The sequence below is a fragment of the Bidens hawaiensis genome, unplaced genomic scaffold (genome assembly GCF_021521415.1).
Source record: "Bidens hawaiensis isolate Kalapana, Puna unplaced genomic scaffold, B.hawaiensis_p1.1 tig00018033_1, whole genome shotgun sequence".
Lineage (NCBI taxonomy): Eukaryota > Viridiplantae > Streptophyta > Magnoliopsida > Asterales > Asteraceae > Bidens > Bidens hawaiensis.
The window spans coordinates 47,273-70,335 of record NW_027492722.1 but is presented as its reverse complement, the minus strand read 5'-3'; the positions used below and the strand labels follow the sequence as shown (position 1 = coordinate 70,335).

The 23,063-nt window shown below is 41.0% G+C and overlaps 2 protein-coding genes across 2 annotated transcripts; one reads left to right on the top strand and one right to left on the bottom strand.

Annotated features, from left to right (window-relative positions):
* Positions 1-2,425: 2,425 nt before the first annotated feature.
* Positions 2,426-4,035, top strand: LOC143555276 (NADH dehydrogenase [ubiquinone] iron-sulfur protein 5-B-like). The gene is made up of 4 exons (XM_077044859.1): positions 2,426-2,568; positions 2,620-2,672; positions 3,199-3,206; positions 3,934-4,035. The coding sequence occupies exons 1-4, from the start codon at positions 2,426-2,428 to the stop codon at positions 4,033-4,035; spliced, it is 306 nt and encodes a 101-aa protein (XP_076900974.1).
* Positions 4,036-18,000: 13,965 nt separating this feature from the next.
* On the bottom strand, positions 18,001-19,765 carry LOC143555261 (translationally-controlled tumor protein homolog). Its single transcript, XM_077044845.1, has 5 exons — positions 19,671-19,765; positions 18,827-18,900; positions 18,599-18,727; positions 18,356-18,513; positions 18,001-18,261 (listed from the first exon to the last, which is right to left on the bottom strand). Exons 1-5 carry the CDS (start codon positions 19,696-19,698, stop codon positions 18,144-18,146), a joined length of 507 nt encoding a protein of 168 aa, XP_076900960.1. The 5' UTR covers positions 19,699-19,765; the 3' UTR covers positions 18,001-18,143.
* Between the last annotated feature and the right edge of the window lie 3,298 nt (positions 19,766-23,063).

The following is a 23,063-nucleotide window of genomic DNA, read 5'->3' as shown; positions in this document are numbered from 1 at the left end:
CCATTCTATTAAACAACCAAAAACAACTTTTTCATTCTCTTTATTATTCTTGTATGTATAACAAAGACCGACTAAGTTAAGTATATTAGAGCATTCTCATCCAACCCCTCATTTAATGTGAGTGGTGTTTTTATAATTTAGAGAGTGGTTTAGGTGTTGTGAGTGAAGGGTTTTTATATTTTACAAAAATAGTTATTTTTCTTTATAGTTGAAAAGTTACTGTTCATCCCCTATAATTTTTTAATATATTTTGAGAGTGGCTGTGAGTGAAGGAAAGAGAAATGTAATGATAAAAGATATAAAAAATATTATTTAATTGAAATAGAGAGAGAAAATGTAGTGGGTTTTAGTGTAATTTTTTGTTAGGGATAGGGGGTGGGATGAGAATGCTATTAGGGAAGTGGGGGTGGTCCGTTATAGCGTGGCCATCACGCGTGATGGTCACGGGAACGCCACCGCCGGTCCTCCCATCACGCGTGATGGGGGGCCGGCCGTGATGGCCATCACGCACTCAATTTGACCGTTAATGTGACCGTTGAGAGGAGATTAAAAAGAAACTTAATTAACCTATAGAAATATAATCAAATCCATCTTCAAATCCAACTCAAATCTAAATCAAATCCTCTACTACAAACAACATTCTAACATCACACAAATGGAGGGTTCAAAGAAACGTGGCTCAGGTTCAAAGAAAACCCAATCCCGACCAAAGGTTCGACAAAATCTTGGCGAGCCGGCGAGATTCCGATTACAAGATGAACCCGACACAACCCAACCATTCCAACAACAACCTTTTCAACCACAACCGTTCCAAAACCAACCATTTCAATCTCAAACATTTAATTCACCGTTTCATCGACACCGTATCAAAACCAACCGTTTATTCCACCTTTTTCTAGCCAAATATTTCAAAATAATCCTTTTGAAACGTTTCAATCTCAACCGTCACAAACGTCCGTCGATCCTTTAGAGGATAACAATGTTATACATCAATTTGCACGTGCTTTTCGTGATGAAGACGATGTGGACGAAGATGAACCCGCGGAGGAGGATGCCATCGTTCGTAGACCTTGGTCGTCCGCGGAGGAGGTCGCCTTGACCAAGGCTTATTTACACGCCTCTGAAACAAAAAAACACGGAAACCAACAAAAACGAGAGTTGTTATGGAGACGTGTTATTGCACATTTCGAAAAACTTCCCGGTGCAACCGATCGAAACATGGATAAAATGACTTCCAAGTTGGGAGATTTGAATAAAAAAATGTCAAAATTTAATGCTTGCTACATCCAATTGCTAATTATTTTTTTTAAATTTATTAGTTAAATTTTTTTTATAATTTATTACTTTATTTTTACAATTTTGATATATATATATTTTTCGAAATGTTTTGTAGAGCCGAGCTCCACAAAGCGGAGCGAGCGAGGCGACTATCATAAAGAACGCCTTGAGCAATTATATCAAGATTTTCCGACATAAATCTTTTCTCCACTTGGATGCGTGGGAGATTGCGAGACACCACCCGAAGTGGAAACCGGTTCCTGTGGTCGACATGGACGGACCGACGGCTCCAAGGAAAAAAGGATCTTCTTCAAAAAGATCAAAAACTTCCGATTCCGGGAACTACACAACGTCTACCGACGGCTTGTCAAGCAACACGCCGAACATGAACTTGAACGATCAACCCGGAGACGATCCCGATGAAGACACACCCACACCCACACGGCCGCATCGCAAGAAAAGTGGGAAATCGTCAAGATTAGGAAAGGAAACGGTAGCCGAGGACTTCAACGAATACAAGTCGGCTAAGTTGGCGGAAATGGTCGAGACGAAGGAGCGAAAGCAACTAGCTCTTGCTTCAAAATAAAAACTTGATGAGGCGTATATCAACCATTTGAATGAAAACCAAAAAAACGCCGATTTAACATTCATCGTACAACCGCACGAATATCTTAACGAACCCTTTAGATCGATCCTACTTCAACGCAAACGCGAGCTATGCGAGAAGTGGGGTTGGGAAGCGCCGTAGGTTTTTTTTTGTCGGTTTTTTTAATTTATTTATCTTTGTAATATTTATTTAATCTTGTTTTATTTTTTATTTAATTTAACCTTGTTTTAGTATTTATTGTAAAAAAAATAAAAAAATAAAAAAAAATTCCATCACACCACCACCCCCATCAAAATTCCATCACTAGCGGTGGGGTGAGGTGGCACACCGTGATTGATGGTTGCAAGTTATGGTTTTTAAACCACCCTCACCCCCTTATATGTGATATTTTATAAAGAGGATCATGAATCATGAAAAATTTTAAACAGTTAAAAAGGCCCGAGGCCCAAGAAACAAAGTTAGGCCCATCAGCATATCCAGAGCAACAACGAACCGTGGTTAGGTTGAGGTTGAGATTGAGATTGAGATCAATCAGGATCCATGGCGTCGGGCTGGGGGATAACTGGAAACAAAGGGCGATGCTACGACTTCTGGATGGATTTCAGCGAGTGTATGTCTCGCTGCAGAGAGCCCAAAGACTGCTCTCTTCTCCGTGAAGACTACCTCGAAACCACTCCAAAGAGGTACAGTCGAATCAAGTTATTTGTATTTATATGATTGATTCTGTTATACAGCTGTTGTATTCTGCCCATGTCTGATGGAATTAGTATTTTGAAGCTGATTAGTAGTAAGTCACTTTGAAAATCAAAATCTGTGTGTGATAGTTTTCATGAGTTTAGATTATTAATGTCTTCATACCTTTTCCTTGTTTTTACATATCAGTCTCTTGCAAACCCTACTTGATCGCCTCGTTCGTCTTGCGCATCAGGTGCTTTTTTTTTAATTAAAAAAACCAACCATTAAGCCTGTTTTTGTTTAGGTGGCATCGCCTAAAATAGTTTTGCTGGATTTGATGTTTTATTGAATATTTGAGTAGGGTCGGTCACTGCATAATTTTGTCATGTTGAATATAGGTGTAAGGTGTTTGTTAATTTGTAGGAGTATTTTATGGTTTTGTTTGAGATGATGCCAGATAGTCAGTTGAAACTCTATATGCAATAGTTTAGGCCAATCAGTTTTTTACTTTATATTACATGGTTCTTGTCTACATCACTGGTTTGTTTTTAGTATACTTTTTCACTGAAGAAGTAAAGTTGATCAAATGTCAAGAATATTAGTATATAAATGCTTGACAGATTATTGTGAAAATTCAGAAGAAAAGGTAATAGACATTTATGCACATACTTAAGTGCAATCATTTTTATTTTAAAATCCCAAGTTTTACAATGGAGATTAATTTAATCCTTAAAAGTTGGAAATAATGGAATCCAACACTAGAGTTGTTAATTTTGACAATCCTACAACTCACTTAGTCACAGTACACGCTATGCAAGCCATCATTAAGGGAAGGCGCTGACTTGCCCTGCTCAACCATGCCGTAAACGATGAGTGTTCGCCCTTGGTCTACACGGATCTGTAGTGGTGTTATGTTGATTATGTAGTTTAGGATGGCTTCACATAAATTGCTGTGCATTCACTGGAATTTTATATAATTATATCTTGACATGCTGGAATTTTACATTCACAGTTAGTCATCTCTATAATGTCTACTTTATAGTATTTATCATTTAGTTTTGTAACTTACATGTTATGAGAGAGATGAAAATTAAAAGGAACCTAGCCCCCACTAGATAGTAGAGACTGTTTCATTTGATGGATCTCCTCAGCTACTCTTTATTTTGTTGGCGATATGTATTTTTCATCATATGTGTTATATACATAATGCATATTCTATGTTATGTACAAATAAATATCATAAATGTTGGATGTGGATGCATGGTTTCAGAGATTAGAATATGTACTTCACTACTTGAAACTCAATTTAAAACCATTTTGAGAATTCTATTTCTTCACTAGTATATTAAATTTGATTTTGGTATTTGATACAGTTTCAAAGGCGAAACCGGATTTACAAAGAGGAGCAACGCCAGATAAGGGCCGCTGCAGAGAAGGCTAAAGGTGGAGATGGCGATGGAGTTCCTCATCATTAGTGTAAAATTCTCAAAATTCATGAGTTTTAATAATGATTGAAGTGTGCAATCTATTTTATTTCTGGAAATTTGGTGCACCCCTTTGTTGTTCTAAGCGGTTTGAGTACCTGTTTCATCAGCAACATACTATGTTTGAGCACATTTTGTTATAATGTTAATCATAGACCCTTTTTTGTTGTGTGCCTACTTGCGTTATGTTTGGATTTTTAAAGTTCAAACTGCTGATATAACTACTGCAGGACTACATGTTTCGTTTGTATCTTTCAAAATGTCATCATCACAGATTCACAGATATGTTGAATGGTTAGTTGACCTTAGACATTATCTCGTGCTTTATAATTTATATCCTTCTAAAAAGAGAATTTTAAATGTGGACAGTTTTTAAGAAAAATATATACTGATTTAACTGTACAAGTCTTTGAATATTGTCAGATAAGAAACATAAAAAGCAAAACTATTTATACAAATGCCATAGTTATTAGTGTGTAGATATAGCATTGAGTAATATTTAGTAAACCAAACTAAAAAAATGCATTGAGTTATATAACAATACGCCTGAAGAAACATTGGTTGGTGAATAAAGCAGGTCCACCAATCAGAGGGCTTATACGTGTCTAAGGAGAGTTGGTGAATAAAGCAGCTGTCTGATGTAACATTTGTACTATGTAATACTATCAATGATGTGTTGTTACCATTTTATTGGCTGGAGGTCTCTTTCATTCAGATACTCCCTTTTGTGCTATACCTAGGACGATCTTGAATGTCAAAATCTTCTAGAATGTTAGAAGAGATGTTTGGCGCAAAGTGTGGACCTCTGCCAACATCATCATGTTCTTTAAATTCATCAAGTGTTAGTGCTCCACAGCGTTGTGGGTCCTCCGGCGAAGGCTTTTATTCTCCTTGGATAGGTTTGGGACCTTACCTCTTCGATGCCTAAAGATTCCTTTCATACTTGATAAGAATGCTCCAAACAACAAATATAGTTAGGACGCCCTATATTAAGTTTAATTTATAATTAAATGCTATTTAGTCAATTATATTAACTCATGTAAAATAAACAAATTTGTTACGGTTACTAAAACAAAGTATTTAGTTACATCTTTTTATGCTTCTTGCTAAAAGATGGGTAATTTATTACGAAAGATAAATGTTTATTATACTATTTTTTTAAATATATAGTTTACAATGATAATAGTTAATTTTGAAATTGAAGAAGCGTGGATCGACTTATCTGTATTCGATCTACGTTCCTCGGGTGTGAGTGTGCTATATCACCGATGGTTTTCTTGCTTACCTCCCACTGTGGAGGTGGTGTGGTATTTATAGTATTAGGGTTTCCAATGATTGGGCTCAGACCCAATTAGGGCATTTTTGGCCTCCTCCTATTGCTTCGCGCCACGTGTACTTAGGACACCTGGTGCTTTTTTATTGATTATTCTCTGACCAAGGTATTTCACCTGACCCATGTGCCATCACGTGGTAGCACATGGGGTTTCTGAGTTGTCCATCCTTCATTGACAGCTGTCAATCATCAGCATATTCTTTATTCCTTAAAAGATACCTTCTGGAAGGTTGTCTGATGAGCACAATCATGGTTGTCCTTATCCTGATTTGGATAAGGATGTGGTTGATTGTGTGCATGTGTGATATGCGCCTATCCTGGGGATGCGCGAGGTCTTCTCTTTATTCTCACGCGCAGATGTTTCATGCGCAGATGTGATATGCGTGAGCATGTGATGCGCAAGCATATGTAATATGCGTGAGCATATGCGATGCGTGAGCATATGCGATGCGTGAGCATATGTGATATGCGCCACGCGCATAGGTTTTGGCTTTGTGTCTTCATGACATCCTGATTTCAAGCCTCTTGTCTATATCTTGTGGGTTGACCCGCTCCGCTCGATGTTAAGGCGGGTGCATACCTCTTCAAGCCCCCCCAGTCTAATGTGTGTCTTGTCTCACGCGAGCGAGGTAAGATAGATATTAGACTTAATAGTTTGCTCTTTTAATAGGGTTTGTCTTTTCTTTTTCATTTCTCATATGTGCGTTGCGCGAAATTCTATCCCTTTGGTTAAAACGAATCGTCAATACACGTGGTTGGTTGGTGCTGACATGCATCAGAGATGGAGACGTGAAGTGTCAGACCTTTCGCGTGCTCGAGGTGCTACAGTGGCCTTTCATGTCTCCTCATACAGTGTCAGGAACACGTGTCGCGCTCATGTTAGCCTGCACCTGCGAGTGGGGGCGCGTGAGCGTAACTCTGATCATTACTTATTTCTTTCTCTCTCCTGGGCCTATAAAAGCAAGCCTTTTGAGTGGTTTTTTCTTCATCTTCATTGTTATTTTCAGAGCTCTTTCTTCTTCAATTTTCATTCCGATTAAGAGCCTTTATCTTTGCTTCCGGATTTCCGTCCTCACAGTGACCATATTGTTCGATTTGCAATTGTATGTCTGATAGCCCAGACACCACAATTTCCCCTAGTAAACGCCGTGTAAAATCTGTGGTTATGTCTACTTTAAAGAAGACCGGCAAGGGTACTAGGGTTGCCGAGGCCTCGTCGGAGGAGGTGGGGAAGAACAAAACGGTGAAGAGATGGGATGAGATTCCCTGCAAATTGAAACAGTCTGACTTCGATAATCTCGTCGCCTCTCAGGGTTTTCTCCTTGAGTACAGCTGTCTGCTCCCGGCGACCGGGCAAACGGCGGCAGATCCGCCCACCGGCTATATCTCTTTATACTCTCACTTTTTCACTCACTGTAACCTTCGTCTTCCGATGACAAGGTTTATAGGTGCGCTCCTTCAGTTTTATGGGATTCACATATCCCAAGTCCATCCTTGTGGACTAGTGCGCATGACTCATTTTGAGTTCATGTGCAAAGCTCAGCGCGAGGAGCCCACCCCTCGGCGCTTTCAATATTTTTACAAGCCAAAAATCCAAGATTCTTGGTTCTCATTCACACCGCGCAGTCAGAAGGTTAAGTGCTGCACTGTTTCCTTCAAAAGCCTTCATGACTGGGCTGAAAAAAATTTTTATATTAAGGCTGGTGTGATTCCCATCCGCATGACCATGCGCGCGATCACTTCTGCGCCCGCGGATGAGAATGTTCTTAAGAACCCAACGGGCACATGGGTTAACAAGTTATCTGCTGAACCATCCCCCGCCAAGAATATTTGCGAGGAGGCGCTGGTGGGGGTTGGTATGAGCAAGAGGTGGACCGACAGCGCGACTGAGCCTGTCATCCATGTTGATGGCTTAGGTGAGTTATTTGCTCATTGCATTATTTCTGCGCGAATATAATTCGTTTTGCTGATATCATTTGTCTTGTTTTATGCAGTAAGCAAGGAATACGTCTACGCCGCCTATGACGAGCATATGGAGGGTGGCTCTGTCGCGCTGAGCGCTGGGGAAGTTGCTTTCCCCGATCGCTTCGATGATATGTTCATCCCTGTCGATTTAGAATTTTGCTTTGACAGCGATGCGCCTGGTAAGCCTTTGTACTTATGCTTAGGCCTTTAGAATACCAAATTTGGTTAACATTTCTGTTGCACGTATTGTAGATGCGCTCGAGAATTATGAGTTGGAGCTTGCGGAAGAGGAGGTGGAGGAGGAAGAAGCTGAGGCGCCACAACTCAAGCGCAAAGCTAAAGGCAAAACTGGCGCAGGGGCCAGTATAAAACAGAAGAAAAATGATGCCCCTGTTGGCCAGAATCTTCCTTCTACCCAAGCGAAGGGACTTGAGAAAACCAAGGGATTTACCTCCAAGTTTTCCTCGTCTTCTTTGCCTCGAGGTGTGGGCAATCCTCCCGTCCACACAAGGTATGGTGCTGCCACCTCATCACTTCGCGCGGCGGACAAGGGAAGCGGCGCTGCGCCTGCCGTTTCATCTTCTCCAACAGGTATACTTTGTTTATATTTTGTGGTTTTATGAGCGTGATTCCGATAGAGTTATTAATGAAGCTTTGTTCACTCAAATGTTTGTAGAGCCGGCGACTTTGGTGGCTCAACCTCAGGCGCAGCAAGGTACCGAGGCTGCGCCGAAGGTTGCTTTGAAGTCCCCTGTTTTACCCTCGAAAAGGGGGAAAATGGACTTCATGGCGATGCTCAATTCGCGGACGGTGGTGCGCTAAGGTATTTATTGCGCTTTGATTTTCTGATTTTTTCCTTTAGATCAAGTCATGAATCATTTCTCCTTGTTGGGTTTTTCATAGGAATTATAGCTGGCACACAAGCTGCTGGTGGCACTGTTGGCGCCGGCGCCGTTAGTTCTGCTCCTGCTCCAACAAGCACTGAATCTCCTCTCATTGGGATTACTAAGGAGCAGGAGACTATTTTATGCGCTGATCTAACGGCGTCAAGACCTCCCTCACCTCCTCCTGCGCGCAGCCCTCCTTGCGAGCCTATTTTTGATTTTTCTAAGTCGCAGGAGAAGAGACCTGTTGTAGAGGATGATGAGGAGGTTAATTCTGAAGGTTCTGATGGTGGCCGCGCAAGCCCTGTAGCGCCACGAGATTTCGTGGCGCAGCCTTCTTCTCGTGGGGCAGGCAGGAGCTCATCAGCTGGCGCTAATCTTTCCGCTGATTCTCCTCAGGTATAAGTTTGTTTTACTCCGCTGTGCAGACTTCCAAATTAGTGTTTAGATAACTAAAACGTTTCTTTGCGTTGCTTTGTGCTTGCAGGAAGCCGATCACATATACCGCCCGAGCTGGAATATTACTGAAGATAGCTCATTTCAATCCATGGGCGTATGTGAAAACTTCTGGGCTCACTCTGTTCCTCCGGCTGAAAGGAGGTTTCAAGAGGACCGCGCTCGCGTGGACTTGCTTAATGACCACCTTTTTGCTGGGTCTGCGTTCTTTGCTGCCTCCCAAGAGCTTCGCAATGATTATATAAAAGTGCGTGATGCCCTTGTGGAGGCCAAGCGAGAGGCTAAGGTTTCTGCTTGGAATCTTTCTGATGCCCGAGAGAGGGCTGAGAAACTCCAAGCAGAACATAGCGAGAACCGGGCAAGTGCCAACGCTGCTTTTGTGAAGCGCGGGCATGAGCTGCAAGCTGCGCGGGAGAAGCTGCAGGCGGCAGAGGCAGACGCGGCCAAGTACGCGCGTCGAGCGCGTGACTTGGAGTTGGAAGCAGAGGCGCATGACCAAACTATCGCGCAGGCTAATACTGACAAATCCTTATTGGAGAGTGAGGTTGCGCGCCTGAAGAAAGAGCTCGATGCTGCGCGAGTGGAGAAGAATGAAGCCTTGGCGGCAGCAGCGTCTGACAAAGAAGAGCTAAAACAAGCCAAGGAAACTGTTGAGTTGTTAAACTCTCAGATTCCTGCTCTTAAGACGTCTGTTTCTTCCCTTGCGCAGGACCGTCAATGGCTAATTTCACAGGGTGTGACTCGTTGCGCTTATGCGATGAAATACTCAGACGAGTTTCAGACCCTTGTGATGGATTGTAATGCAGCGTCGCGCTTGGTGGGTCGAGCTGAAGGGTTTAAGGATGGCTATGAATATGGCATGATAAAGAAGAATCCATCCGACTATCCTTATCAGCTCGACGTTGTCTGCGCTGACATGGCTGAGGTGGGGGAGAAGTACCTGAATACTCCAATTCCCATCCTTGAGCAGGTATTTTAACCTTAATGAGTTTACTTGACTTATTTTCATAATCTTTTGTACTCATACTTTTCCTTGTGACTTTGCAGATAGCCGCGCTTGCTGACCAGCCCGATCTTGGCGCTTTAAAGAAATTACTTGATGAATGTGAAGGGACTGGTGGCAATGATGATGACGCGAGCAACGCTACCTCTGCTAGCGGCTCTGGCGTGGCCAAAGGACCTACTCCTGACGCTATCATAATAGAAGACGACTATATTCAAGACGAACAGCTTGATTATGGTAAGTTTGGAGATGAGGAGAGGGCTGCGCCAGATGTTGAAGGAGGAAGTAATGATGAGGACGATGAAGAGGCTGATATTGATATAGAGACTTGAAAAGCCCTTCATGTTTTTTTTTTTGTTTGTAGTTTTTACCTCATCATTTGTAAATTTGTAAACTTCTATGTTTTGGAATGAAATTTTGTTTTTCCCTTATTCGCATCTTGCGCATTCCCAATTCATCTCTTTATATTGCATGTTTGTGCTCGTTGAATATAAGGTATGCTTACACATTGAAACTTGGACAAGGCTGTAAAGAAATTATTTTATTTAATCCTTAACAGTTGTCATATTTCAAGTTATTTTGCAATATTCTGAATATGCTGACACGTGCCTTGGCATTTCATTATTCCTCTTTTGCGCGACGTTATCGCACATTCATTATGGGGAATTATGAGTTTTTTAGCCTTTACGTGTCAGTATGTGTTACTCTGATATCCATTATAATCCCATGCGCGACCTCGACCTGAGACCTTAACAACTATGCTTTGGCATGTGCTTTGCCTTAGCTGTGCTTAGGTATTTTTATGGTCCAGCTGCGCAATACGTAGGATGGATGCTATGAGTAATTTGAGCTAAGGCTCATATTATTGGGCTAAGGCCCTGACGTTTTAGAGTTAAAACTCGTTAAGGCGTTTGAGCTTGAGGCTCACGCATGTATGTTTCACTTCGTTTTATTTTTAGTTTGATGTCAATACAATGTTGTCATATTGCTCAAAATTAATAAAGGGAAGTGTGAAACATGTATGCAAAAGGTAAGAGAACGCGTATTAAGAGATAATAGCGCCTATCATTATTCATAATGGCTTAGAAAGCCTTGATTACAAACTTGACAATTTTTACATGAAACATTTTCTAAGCTGTGCTGCGTTCCATGTGCGCGGGATCTTCTTTCCATTCAAATCTTTTAAAGCGTATGCGCCTTTTCCCAATTCTTCTGAGACTTGATAAGGTCCCTCCCAGTTGGGAGACATCTTTCCCGGGGGTATTGCGCGACTAGCTTCATTGTTCCGAAGGACAAAATCATTCTTCTTGAAGTGGCATTCTTTCACGCGCTGATTGTAATATTTTTCTAGTTTTTTCTTGTATTTGGCTTCACTGATGATAGCCGCCTCTCTGCGCCCTTCAAGTAAGTTGAGATCCAACCTCCTTTCTTGCTCGTTATCTGTCTTACCCATCATGAGCACTCTATAGGACGGGCATCCAATCTCTGCTGGAATCATAGCCTCCGTTCCATAGGTTAGGCTGAACGGGGACTCGCCATTGCTGGTTTTGCATAATGTTCTGTGCGCCCACAGGACATTAGGTAACTCTTCGACCCATGCATGGGATTCTCCCTCCAACCTTTTCTTCAGCCCATTCAGCAAGCTTTGGTTCGCGCGCTCCACTTGGCCATTCCCTTGAGGGTGGTATACTGAAGTGAAGACCTGGTTGATGCGCAATTCCTTGAGCCAACATGATATCTCCCTATCAGTGAATTGTTTGCCATTGTCGCTCACAATTTCCATGGGCAGGCCAAAACGGTATACAATGTGGCTCCAAATAAATTGCTTCATTGCCTCGGCTGTGATTTTTGCTAGTGGCTTGGCTTCAACCCATTTTTTGAAATAGTCTACTGCCACTACCAAAAACTTTACTTGCCCCGGCGCTTGTGGTAAGGGACCCACAATATCGATTGCCCACTTGTGGAAAGGCCATGCAGAGGTCACCGAAATCAAGTTGTTCTTTGGCCGCATGGTGTTTGGCGCATAGCTCTGACATGCTTTGCATTTTTGGATCTCTTTAAACGCGTCCAAGTACATGCCTGGCCAATAGTAACCTGCGTTCATTGCCTTGGCAACCACCATGCGCGGGCCAGCGTGTATTCCACAGATTCCTTCGTGTATCTCTCTGATCACATAGCTTGCTTCCTCAGCGTCTAAGCATTTCATGAGCGGTCCAAGATAAGAGCGTCGATATAACGTACCATCAAGCAGTTCGTAGTTCTGCGACTTGTGTCTTATCTTCCTCGTCTGTGCGCGATCGTCCGGTACCTTTCCCTCCTTCAAGAATTCCATTATTGGAGTTATCCATGATGAGGGTGTTGTATGAATTACAAGGACAGACGTCGCTCCCACTAACGGGTTGCTCATTACTTCAACCCTGACATCTTTGCCAAAATGATCGAAGCTGGTTGATGCCATCTTGCTTAGCGCGTCGGCAGACTTATTTTCACTGCGCGGAATGTGTATGATTCTGAAAGAGTCAAATTGTTCAGTGAGTTTCTTCGCCTGCTCTAGATACAGAGGCATGGTGCTCTCCTTGGCATCATAAAGGCCATTGACCTGCGCTGCTACCAGGTACGAATCTACATGAGCCTCTAGCTTTTTGACTCCGAACTTGTGCGCGATGCGCAAACCAGCCAGCAAGGCTTCATACTCAGCTTCATTGTTGGTGCTCTTGAAGTCCAACCTGATTGCGTAGGTATACTCATGATTTTCTGGATCTACCAGTTTGAGGCCTGCGCCGGACCCTTCGTTGTTTGAAGCCCCGTCAGTGAATAATCTCCAAACGTTTTCTTCATTATTGGCTTGCGGAGGGTCTAATTCGCACTGAGCCTCTTCAACTTTTCCTTCAGGGATTTCTGCGATGAAATCAGCTAAGACTTGTCCCTTGATTGCTGGACGAGGCTTATAGGTGATCGTGTGCTCCCCTAATTCCAGCGCCCATTTTGTCAGCCTTCCTGAGAGCGCGGGACGCCGCAAGACTTGCTGGATGTTGTAACCAGTCAGGACTTCAATAGGATGACCATTGAAATATCTGTGAAGCTTGCGCGACGCATGCGTTAGTGATAAAACTAACTTTTCTATGATGGTGTAGCGCGTCTCAGGATCTGTCAGCACCCGACTTACATAATAAATTGGTGTTTGGATTCCTTTGCGATCCACCAGTAATACTGCGCCAATGGCGCGCTCTCCTGCTGACAGGTACAACGTTAAAGTTTCACCAGGAAGTGGAGCTGTGAGCGCAGGCAGATTTATCAGACATTCTTTTATCTCATTGAAAGCTTGCTCGGCCTCAGGCGTCCACTTGAATTGGCTTTTCTTTAAGCAATTTCTCAATGTGTTAACGAATGGGGTAGATTTGCTTGCATGGTTTGCTAGGAACCTGTTAATTGATACCAATCTACCATTCAACTTTTGAACTTCCTTCATGGTGGATGGTAAGGGCATGTCAAGGATAGTCTCCACCTTCTCTGGGTTCACCGTGAAACCATCCTTGGTGACCATTACACCGAGAAATTTCCCTTCTTCTACGCCGAATGTGCATTTGCTCGGGTTGAGCTTCATGTTTACTTCCTTTAGGCGCCAAAGGGTTTCTTCGATGTCTTTGAGCATTTGTTTTTCCTCCTTACTTTTAATCACCAAATCATCCACGTAGACTTCTAAGTTTCTTCCAATTTGCTCGTTGAAAACCGCATCCATGAGTCTTTGGTAAGTGGCTCCTGCATTCTTCAAACCAAAGGGCATTTTTGTGTAACAGAAAACACCCTTGTCAGTTCTGAAAGCAGTCTTGTCCTCATCTTGTGGTGCCATTTGAATTTGGTGATAGCCCTTATAGGCATCCAGGAAACATTTGAGCTTAAATGGCGCCACAGAGTCCACCTTCGCGTCAATGTTTGGGAGGGGGTAACAATCTTTTGGACACGCTTTGTTGAGGTCCTTGAAATCAATGCACATTCTCCATGACCCATTGCTCTTCTTTACCATCACAGGATTGGCTACCCATGTTTGGTATCGTATTGGGCGGATGATATTCGCGCGCAGTAGATCCTCTACTTGCTCATTCATGGCCTTTGCCTTTTCATCTCCCATGACTCTTTTCTTTTGAGTAATTGGCTCTACAGACTTGAATGTGTTGAGAGAGTGATGCGCCAGGTCTCGCGGAACCCCAGTCATATCAGAGTGTTGCCACGCGAAGACTGACATATACGTTGTGAGCAATCTTTTCATTCTCATTCTTGTGTCATCTGACATCGTAGCTCCGATTGTGATTGTTTGTTCTGGGAATTTTGGGTTGAGAATCCATTTCTCTGGCGCGTTGTTTGCCACTGGTAGCTTCATTCTCCCTTCTCGAGGTATACTTGTTCTGCGCATAAATGATCTCGATACACAAATGTTACTCCTGTTGGTGTTGGGAACCCCAACACGCCGTGCGCTGGTGACGGTATGGCATTGAATTGGGCAATCGTTCCTCTACCCAAGATCATATTATGGCATGAAGTGGTGGGCAAGACCAAGAAGTTGACAATTTCAGCTCGCTTGTGCTTTTCATCCCCCATGGTCAGTTCGAATTGTATCTGACCTAGGGGGTGAATAATTTCGTTTGAGACACCCGAGATTGGTGCATTCACAACTTCGAGCCTTGCTTGGTCTGCTGGATCCAACTTCCTGAAACATTGCTCATACATGATGTCTGATTCACTGCCGGTGTCCACCAAGACTTTTGACACCTCGTAATGAGCGATGTATGCAGTGATGACTAGGGGACTGCTGATAGACGGGCCTCCTCTGATTCTTGGAAAGATTACTTGTTGCTCGCGCCAATCCCCTTGGATTTGCGCGCTTCTCTTCCTCGATCTTTGCCCTTGCCTTCCTCCTTCAGCTACACAGATTCTTTTGAATTTTTTCCTGGCTGAGGCACCGTCTGGTTGTTCATTCTCTGGTCTTGGGTTTTTCACCAGGTGAGCCAACTTGCCTGATTTCACATCTCTTTCAATCGCATCCTTCAAATGGTGGCATACATCGGTGTTGTGCCCTGTGGACTTGTGAAACTCACAATACTTGCCACTGTTTGGTGGTCCCTTATGGAGTAATGGCCTGGGGCTTTTAAACTGAACATTCTCTGTGCTTAACACTTGTGAAGGCGTTTTGGTGAGGGGAGTCCATATTCTTGGTAGAGGTCTGTTAGGCTCTCTGCCGCCTTCCCTCTTGTCACCTTCTCCGCGATTAAGAATGTCTTTTTGGGGCTGGGGTGAACTTTGTTGCGCTTGCTTTTCTGCGGGAGAATAACTGGTTTGTTGCAACCTGGACCATATGGAGTTTTGTTTGCCCCTCCTTTCATTGTTGCGTGGTGCTTCTGTTTGATGCCCTCTATCTCTTGCTCTGTCTTGGGCAATTTGTTTTTCATTTCGCGCGAAGACTCGCGATGCTTCCATAAGCTTAGCCCAAGTCGTTGGCATGCCATCTCTGCTCACGAGAGCTCTACGGAGTTGATCACTGCGCGCACCTTGTATAAAGGCCACGCGCAAGAGTTGTTCAGTGATTCCTCCAATTGCAAGAGATTCCTGATTGAAACGAGTTATGTAGTCTTCAATGGTTTCATCATTCCTGCGCACGCAGTGCATGATGTCATCGGGGTCGCGCGTGTGTCTGCGCTGCTGTACAAAGTGAGCCTGGAACTTTTCCAATAGTTCTTCGAACCCATCGATTTGTCCTGTCGGCAAGCTTTCGAACCAGACACGCGCTGCGCCCGTGAGGCAGCGAGCAAACATGTGGCACCATGTTGGCATCGTCCAGCTTTCTAGGTTTCCAGTGTTGTAAAAACCTTGTAAGAAATCATCTGGATCTGTTGTACCATCGTACTTGCCTAGACCACTTGGCATCTTGGTTTTGTGTTGAATGGGAGCCTTCGCAATGCGCTCAGTGAATTTTGAATGTTTCACCAAGATGGCTGGCCTATATGGTGTGGTTACGTCCACTTGCCCTTTCGCTTGTGGGTTGTACGGTGTGTATAGATCCATATCAACTTTGGCTCCAGGCGCTATGTTCATGTGCGCGCGAAGCTGTGAACCTCCTGCATGAGTATCTCGCGTCTTCCTCATGCTGTGCACCTCTTCCTCATCACTAATGTCAGCGTGTTCGGTGTGAACAGAGTGACCATCTTCCGGCGCGCGCGCCCTTTTTGTTGTTCCATAAATGGTTTGTTTATCAAATGCGAGCCTTTGTGTTAAGTCGGCTAACTTTTTGTGTTTGACCAGCTCATTGTATTTGTCCATTAAACGCCGTTGTTCGTTTATGAGCCATTCTTTAGGGTCATTGGTTTCAACTTCCGGACCCATTGGTCCTTTTTGTTTTGCACCAGTCAGATTTTGGAACGTGAGATCGTCTGGAGGAGTTTCAGTCTGGCTATGAGGTGTTGTGATGAAGGGATGGTTACTGGTGGTGCGCGCAGTATCACGCGGCGCCCTCAGAAACTGATGTCCCTCATTAACATCCTCAAGCTCATTATCCTCCAGAACTTGATCGCTGTTTCGAACACCGGAAACCATGGTGAAGATTTTCAGAGAAAATTGGTGAAATAGTGGTTTTGTTGCCGTTGTAACAGGTGATGGCGCCAATGAAGAAGCGTGGATCGACTTATCTGTATTCGATCTACGTTCCTCGGGTGTGAGTGTGCTATATCACCGATGGTTTTCCGGAATATGAGTTCTTCCACCTACAAAATGAACAGCACCGTAAACTTACCCCTCAGAAAGGGACAGAGGGGTCCTCTTTGGGGTAACCCTCCGGTGTGAGAATAAGATATTGTAGGAGAAGATAATAAGAATGTGAAAATGAGTAAGGACTTAGAATATATTTTCTTGCTTACCTCCCACTGTGGAGGTGGTGTGGTATTTATAGTATTAGGGTTTCCAATGATTGGGCTCAGACCCAATTAGGGCCTTTTTGGCCTCCTCCTATTGCTTCGCGCCACGTGTACTTAGGACACCTGGTGCTTTTTTATTGATTATTCTCTGACCAAGGTATTTCACCTGACCCATGTGCCATCACGTGGTAGCACATGGGCTTTGCTGAGTTGTCTATCCTTCATTGGCAGCTGTCAATCATCAGCATATTCTTTATTCCTTAAAAGATACCTTCTGGAAGGTTGTCTGATGAGCACAATCATGGTTGTCCTTATCCTGATTTGGATAAGGATGTGGTTGATTGTGTGCATGTGTGATATGCGCCTATCCTGGGGATGCGCGAGGTCTTCTCTTTATTCTCACGCGCAGATGTTTCATGCGCAGATGTGATATGCGTGAGCATGTGATGCGCAAGCATATGTAATATGCGTGAGCATGTGATATGCGCCACGCGCAGATGTGATATGCGTGAGCATATGCGATGCGTGAGCATATGCGATGCGTGAGCATATGTGATATGCGCCACGCGCATAGGTTTTGGCTTTGTGTCTTCATGACATCCTGATTTCAAGCCTCTTGTCTATATCTTGTGGGTTGACCCGCCCCGCTCGATGTTAAGGCGGGTGCATACCTCTTCAGAAATATTAGTGTAATGCTATGTGTTGTGATGAACGTGAAATAAGAAAAAAGTGTCAAGTAGTAGTGGTGAATTTCAAATTTCACCTTGAGGTGACGCTAAATAATTGGTTTGTACATCAATTATTAATTTTAAAAAAATACACAATTCTCACGACAATTCATTATAAAACATGTGTTTAATATGTGAAAATGTATGCGTACTCCCTTCAAATATCACAAGGTTGATGCTAAACGAAAATCATTGACACATTATCCAAACACTAGTGGTTTGTCATACCAATCATTTGGTCCATACATACTATGACATGGAGAAATCATCATATCAACCACGAGATAGGACAAAAATGGTTTTATAAGTCGTACGAGCGATAAATCATACGACTCTGAGAAAGAAAAATGGGATATGCTCCCTTGGGAGAACTGAGAGATCAAGTTGAGCCAACAGATCCCCGATTCAAGACAAATGTCACACGGCACATGTTTCTCCTTGGCATATTTTTCTCTGTTTCACACTATGTGACGGGATCTGGTGTGCAAGGTTGATTTGAGATGATACAAGCTGATATACACAATTAGAGGTGGTGTTTCTATAGCAATACACATAGTGTAAGCCCTTAGCACATGACAACTGACATGATCAGATTGTTCAAAATTCAGACCTTCATCTTCGAGCTTTTTCTAAAGTAAGAATTTGGTCAACTAGCATTAGGTAAATCAAAGACAAAACTTACTTAAAAACAAATACCAACTGAGGTCCAAAAACATAACCAAACTTGCAAAAAGTTTGCATATTCATATTTAATAGAACAAAAACCATACTTAAAAGCAACAACTACAGCAAGTGCCTCAACTCTTTGCAGGCTCGAGATGATATTTCTTAACACTTAACTTCCTTCAACCCCACACCAAAATACAAAAATGTCGGGTCGGTAGCACCTTCTTTGTAGTAAGCAAACACTATTGTAGAATCATCATGCATGCTCTCCCCAACAAAACTGCAAAAACAAGTCATAATCAGCTAATCAAACACATGAATACATTATCATCGTTTTTCAAAACGTAAAACAAAACAGATAAACTGAGACTTACAACTGAAGGTCACTGAGCTTTGAGAGAAGAAACTTCGTTGCAGCCTCGATGTTCTTCTTAAAGAAATCTTGCTTCTCTTCATCAAGCTTGGGAGTAACAAGTTTGATGTACTTCTTGATATACGCAACAAACTGCTTCTTGTCAAAAGGAGGTTGTTCCTACATGCGCAGAGTTTTTATAAATACACATAAACTTTGAACCCTAATAACATATCATAAATTATAATCAAACTAAACTACTTACCTGGAGTCTAAAGGTATCGACAATGTCGACCACCTTCACTGCTTGATCATCAACACCTTCATCTTCATCAGCACCTTCTGCAGAAGGGTTTGCACCAATGTCAACAGCCACTGCTCCTTGTACCACCCACTGCATAAATAATATTAAACATACCCGTGATTAGTGTTTCGTTCACCGACAACTTCCAACATCAAATTTTACAAAACAAAGACAGGTGCAAGACAATACCTTTCCTTCAACTTCCCACAAGATCCCATTCAAGATCTCCTTATAAGGAAAGGAGTCAGAAAGAAGCTCATCACCTAAAGTTACAAATACAATTTGAGTTAGATATGGATTTAAAGTAAATAACAAAACATTTAATCAAATTTTATTAGGGAAAAATACAATTAAGAAACCATTGATTTAACCAATTAATCACAGAATCAACTATACTCAAAATTGTCACTTTTAAGTAGGATTAGTTTTATTTCTCTATTTTAGCTCATCAATATTAACTTCAAACCTTTTCTTAAATAATATTATCAATAAAATAATAATATTAAGTTAATTAAATTTAAAACATAATATAATCTGAAAACAGTTAGGTCAAATAGCATCACCATCTAAAAATTATATAATTTTACAGACTCTAACATACTATTAAAGCTTCAAACATGACAAACTCTAAATCTAGCATTCTAGCTAATAATTTCTTGAGTAATATTATCAATAAAAAATAATGATAATAATAATAATAATAATAAGTCAATTAAACTTAAAACAAAATAAAATCTGAACTCAGTTAGAGCAAAAAAAAAATATCACCAGCTAAAAAAATATAAAATTTACAAATTTAAACAAACTATTAAAGCTTCAAACATAACAAACCCTAAAGACAGCTAACAAAAACCACAACACAAATTAAACCCAAATTAATCATCAGATCTAATAAAGCTTCAATCGGATAACCAAACAAGAACCTGGATCTACACGATTGCATCAAAAACTAAGGCTAATCGATAACTAAACCCTAGAAACTAAAAACCCTAACTTTATAATCAAGAAACTTAAAACCCATGAAATTGATTACCAGAAATCAAATCTTGATAGACCAACATGATGATTCTGGATCGGTGGAAACAAGGAGAGCAAAAGGTAGGCAACTTGCGATGGGTACAAGAGGGTTTGTGGAGCTGATATACAGCGGGTATATATAGGCCAATTGGGGTTTTGGGGATGATGGGTTTGATATCAAATTACGAAAATGGGTTTTGGCTTTTTGGTGATTTACCTTTTTGCCCTTTTTTTTTAATTATTTGGTTGCATAGCTGGGCTCAAATTCAAAGAACCAGGTAGATTCTAGTGTGTGTGTTTTGAGTCTTTGAAGTTTGGAGTGTCTATTTGTAAGAGTTATTATTGTTTTTTTATTAATTAATGGGGTGTTTGGGATTCCTTATTTTCATAAACTTATAGCATATTAACTTTTTAAAAAGTTAATAAGGTGCATAAGTTGTTTGGCAAATCTAAGACTTTATAGATTTTAACTTATGAAGAAGGCAAATAAAAAGGTTTTGATAAGTTAGAAAAATGTAACTTATAAACTTAATTAATGGGTTTGATGATATTCCCATTCGTAATGTGTCTATTGAGGAGTCGGTTAGGAGTCTTCTTGATGACTTTGATTCATGGGTGTACGAATAGGTTTGTCCAATAATCTTTTAATCATTTAGGGGAAACCATTCATCGACATTTCTATAACATTTTGGAAGTCGTGCTTAGGATAAGTGTTGAAATCATCAAGCCAGCGGCAAACTATAATGATGATGTACCCATATATATATATTAAATAATCCTCGGTATTATCAAATGTTCAAGGTATTATCTAATGTCCAAGGTTTTCACTATTCCAGTTCATTTTACAAATGATTTAATTATGATATCTTGTTGTATTTATAGAACTGCATTGGCGCTATTAACAGGCCACACGTGAGGGCATCGGTTCAATTGAACGACCAACCAAAGTACATTGGTCGAAAGGGATATGCCACACAAAATAGAATGGTTGTTTGTGATTTTAAAATGTGCTTTACATTTGTATGTGCCGGATGGGAGGGGACTACATATGACACAAGAATCTTCAATGAGGCCTTACAAAGACCTGACCTTAAGTTTCCACATCCAACAGGTGTTTAGTATTGATTGATGTCGAAAGATCAATTAAAAATATTTATAAAATAGCTTTACTAGCAAGGGCAAGTAAGGTGTCGAATCCACAGGGAATCAATGGAAAGTGCTAATCAAGTTAAATACTTAGTAATAATTATGTTAAGCGGACAGACGATGTCAAGCGTTTTAAAGATTTTGATTTGTAAATAATTATTAAAAAGTAACCAAACTCCAGGTTTCAGGTCTTGAAGTAAATTAGATTGAGGATTAAACCTATTGAATTTATAACCTTTGTTTGAAGCAATAAACCAAGAGACTAGATGTGTGGCTATGTTGATCGTTAGAACTTAATCCAATTGATTGACACGGCTAAACAATAATCTACTTGATTGTTAATCTTAGGCAATGATGAATCACTCAGTATTATGGTTAAGAACACTAGGTCAGTAACACTAAGAACTCAATCCTAATTGTTGATTACCAAAATCAATAACTAATAAACTGATTACCCAAAAGTATATTCAAGCACACAAACAAAATCCAAATATAAGGTTTAGAGTACCAACAATCCAATGAACAACTCAACCCTACACGGAGATGGTCGCGAGTGGTTTAGCCTAGCATAGTCGTCTCGAATAGCTTCTTTGATTCTTAAGTGGATGATTCGGTTGATTAAGATGTGTTAGAATGGTGGAAGAAGCCTTAAAAAACGTCCCAGTATGATGTGATATCGAAGATAGCCGTCTTAGGGTTGAGCCGGCCTTAAATAGCTCCAAAAAAAACCTAAAATTCGACTTTTTCCCGTCCAAAAGACCGTAGGCTACGGTCGCCCCACCATAGGCTACGGTGGGGACCGTAGCTTACGGTGAACACCCACCGCCTTACGGTGGCCTGTCAACCACCATAATGTTTCGCCTGTAATTTCTTCGTTTGAACTCCGATTTACGCCTCGTTTTCGCCCACGTCTTCGTTTTCGCTTGCTCCATCATTCCATGCAATAAAATCTTCTTCTCCTTTCCATCTCATATGCTCCCATTTAGCTCCTTCAAGCTCCGCACACATGTAATCGTAAACTCACACAAAGTAATCGTGTTTCCGGCATATAAACACACAAAACATGTGATATGACGCATTTAACATACGATATTTCACCCACACATCAAGTATAATTTTAGTAATGAAATTTTTATGTTTTTAATACTTGTTTGAAACGACTAATAATTCTTTGTTTTATTTGTAGATTAATATTACGTTGTAGATAAACGACTAAAGGGTATCTTGCTCCATACAAAGGTGCGAACATTCGTTATCATGTACCGAATTTTTGACGTGGACATACTAGTGATATGCGTGCTCCTCGCGGATCAAAAGAGACATTTAACTATTTCCACTCATCATTGCAAAATATCGTTGAATGAACTTTTGGAGTGTGGAAAGAACCTAAGCAATATTAATCGAATTCGTGTCGCTTTGATATAGGAATGAGATCGGTAATGTACCCGAAGTCCCGAACTTGTACCGAAGTACCAGTACTGAATATTAACCATAACAAACCAAGTACTGAATACCGTACCGAGTTTATTGGTATAATACATGTACAAATACGGTATTTCGGTACGGCACCCGCTTTTTCTTGTTTGTTTGTTCAAATCTCTAATGATCTTGATACCATGTCGGTACAAATAACAAATAAGGCAAATCAGTATGGATACCAAATTAGCTAAACTGGTATGAGTGTTGATACGGTACCGACATCAATAAACCATTATACCAATAATAAGAAATATGAAGACTTCTCCATAAAACCTCTGATATTCCGAATACAACAAGTTTTGTTAACCGTTTATAATTTAAAACACAAACACATGTCTCACATGAATTTTAACATCATTTATTGGGTTAGGCCTCGTTTACCCTTTCTCAAATCTATACTATATATAATGAGTAAGAGATGGGCAAATTAAGACGTATGGTTTTAAATAAAATACAAAATGTAATACATAAGTTACAACCTAACAAAACATATAGAAAAGGATAATATAGTCTTTTGAATGATAAACATCACGTGCACTTTTAATTCATTAAATATAGTTACAATTTAATCCCTTAGCTTCAATCATCTTTTGTAAATTTAAACAATACTTACAACTATGACTCTTAATCTTTTACCTATATACTCATTTTATTTTCACTTTTAACCCAATTTCCCCTACGAAATTTGAACGATCATAACTTTTTTGTACGTTAAAATTTTTTATAAAACATTGCACTATAAAAACAAGCATTTTATTATCTTTAATTTGAGTATCATATTGCT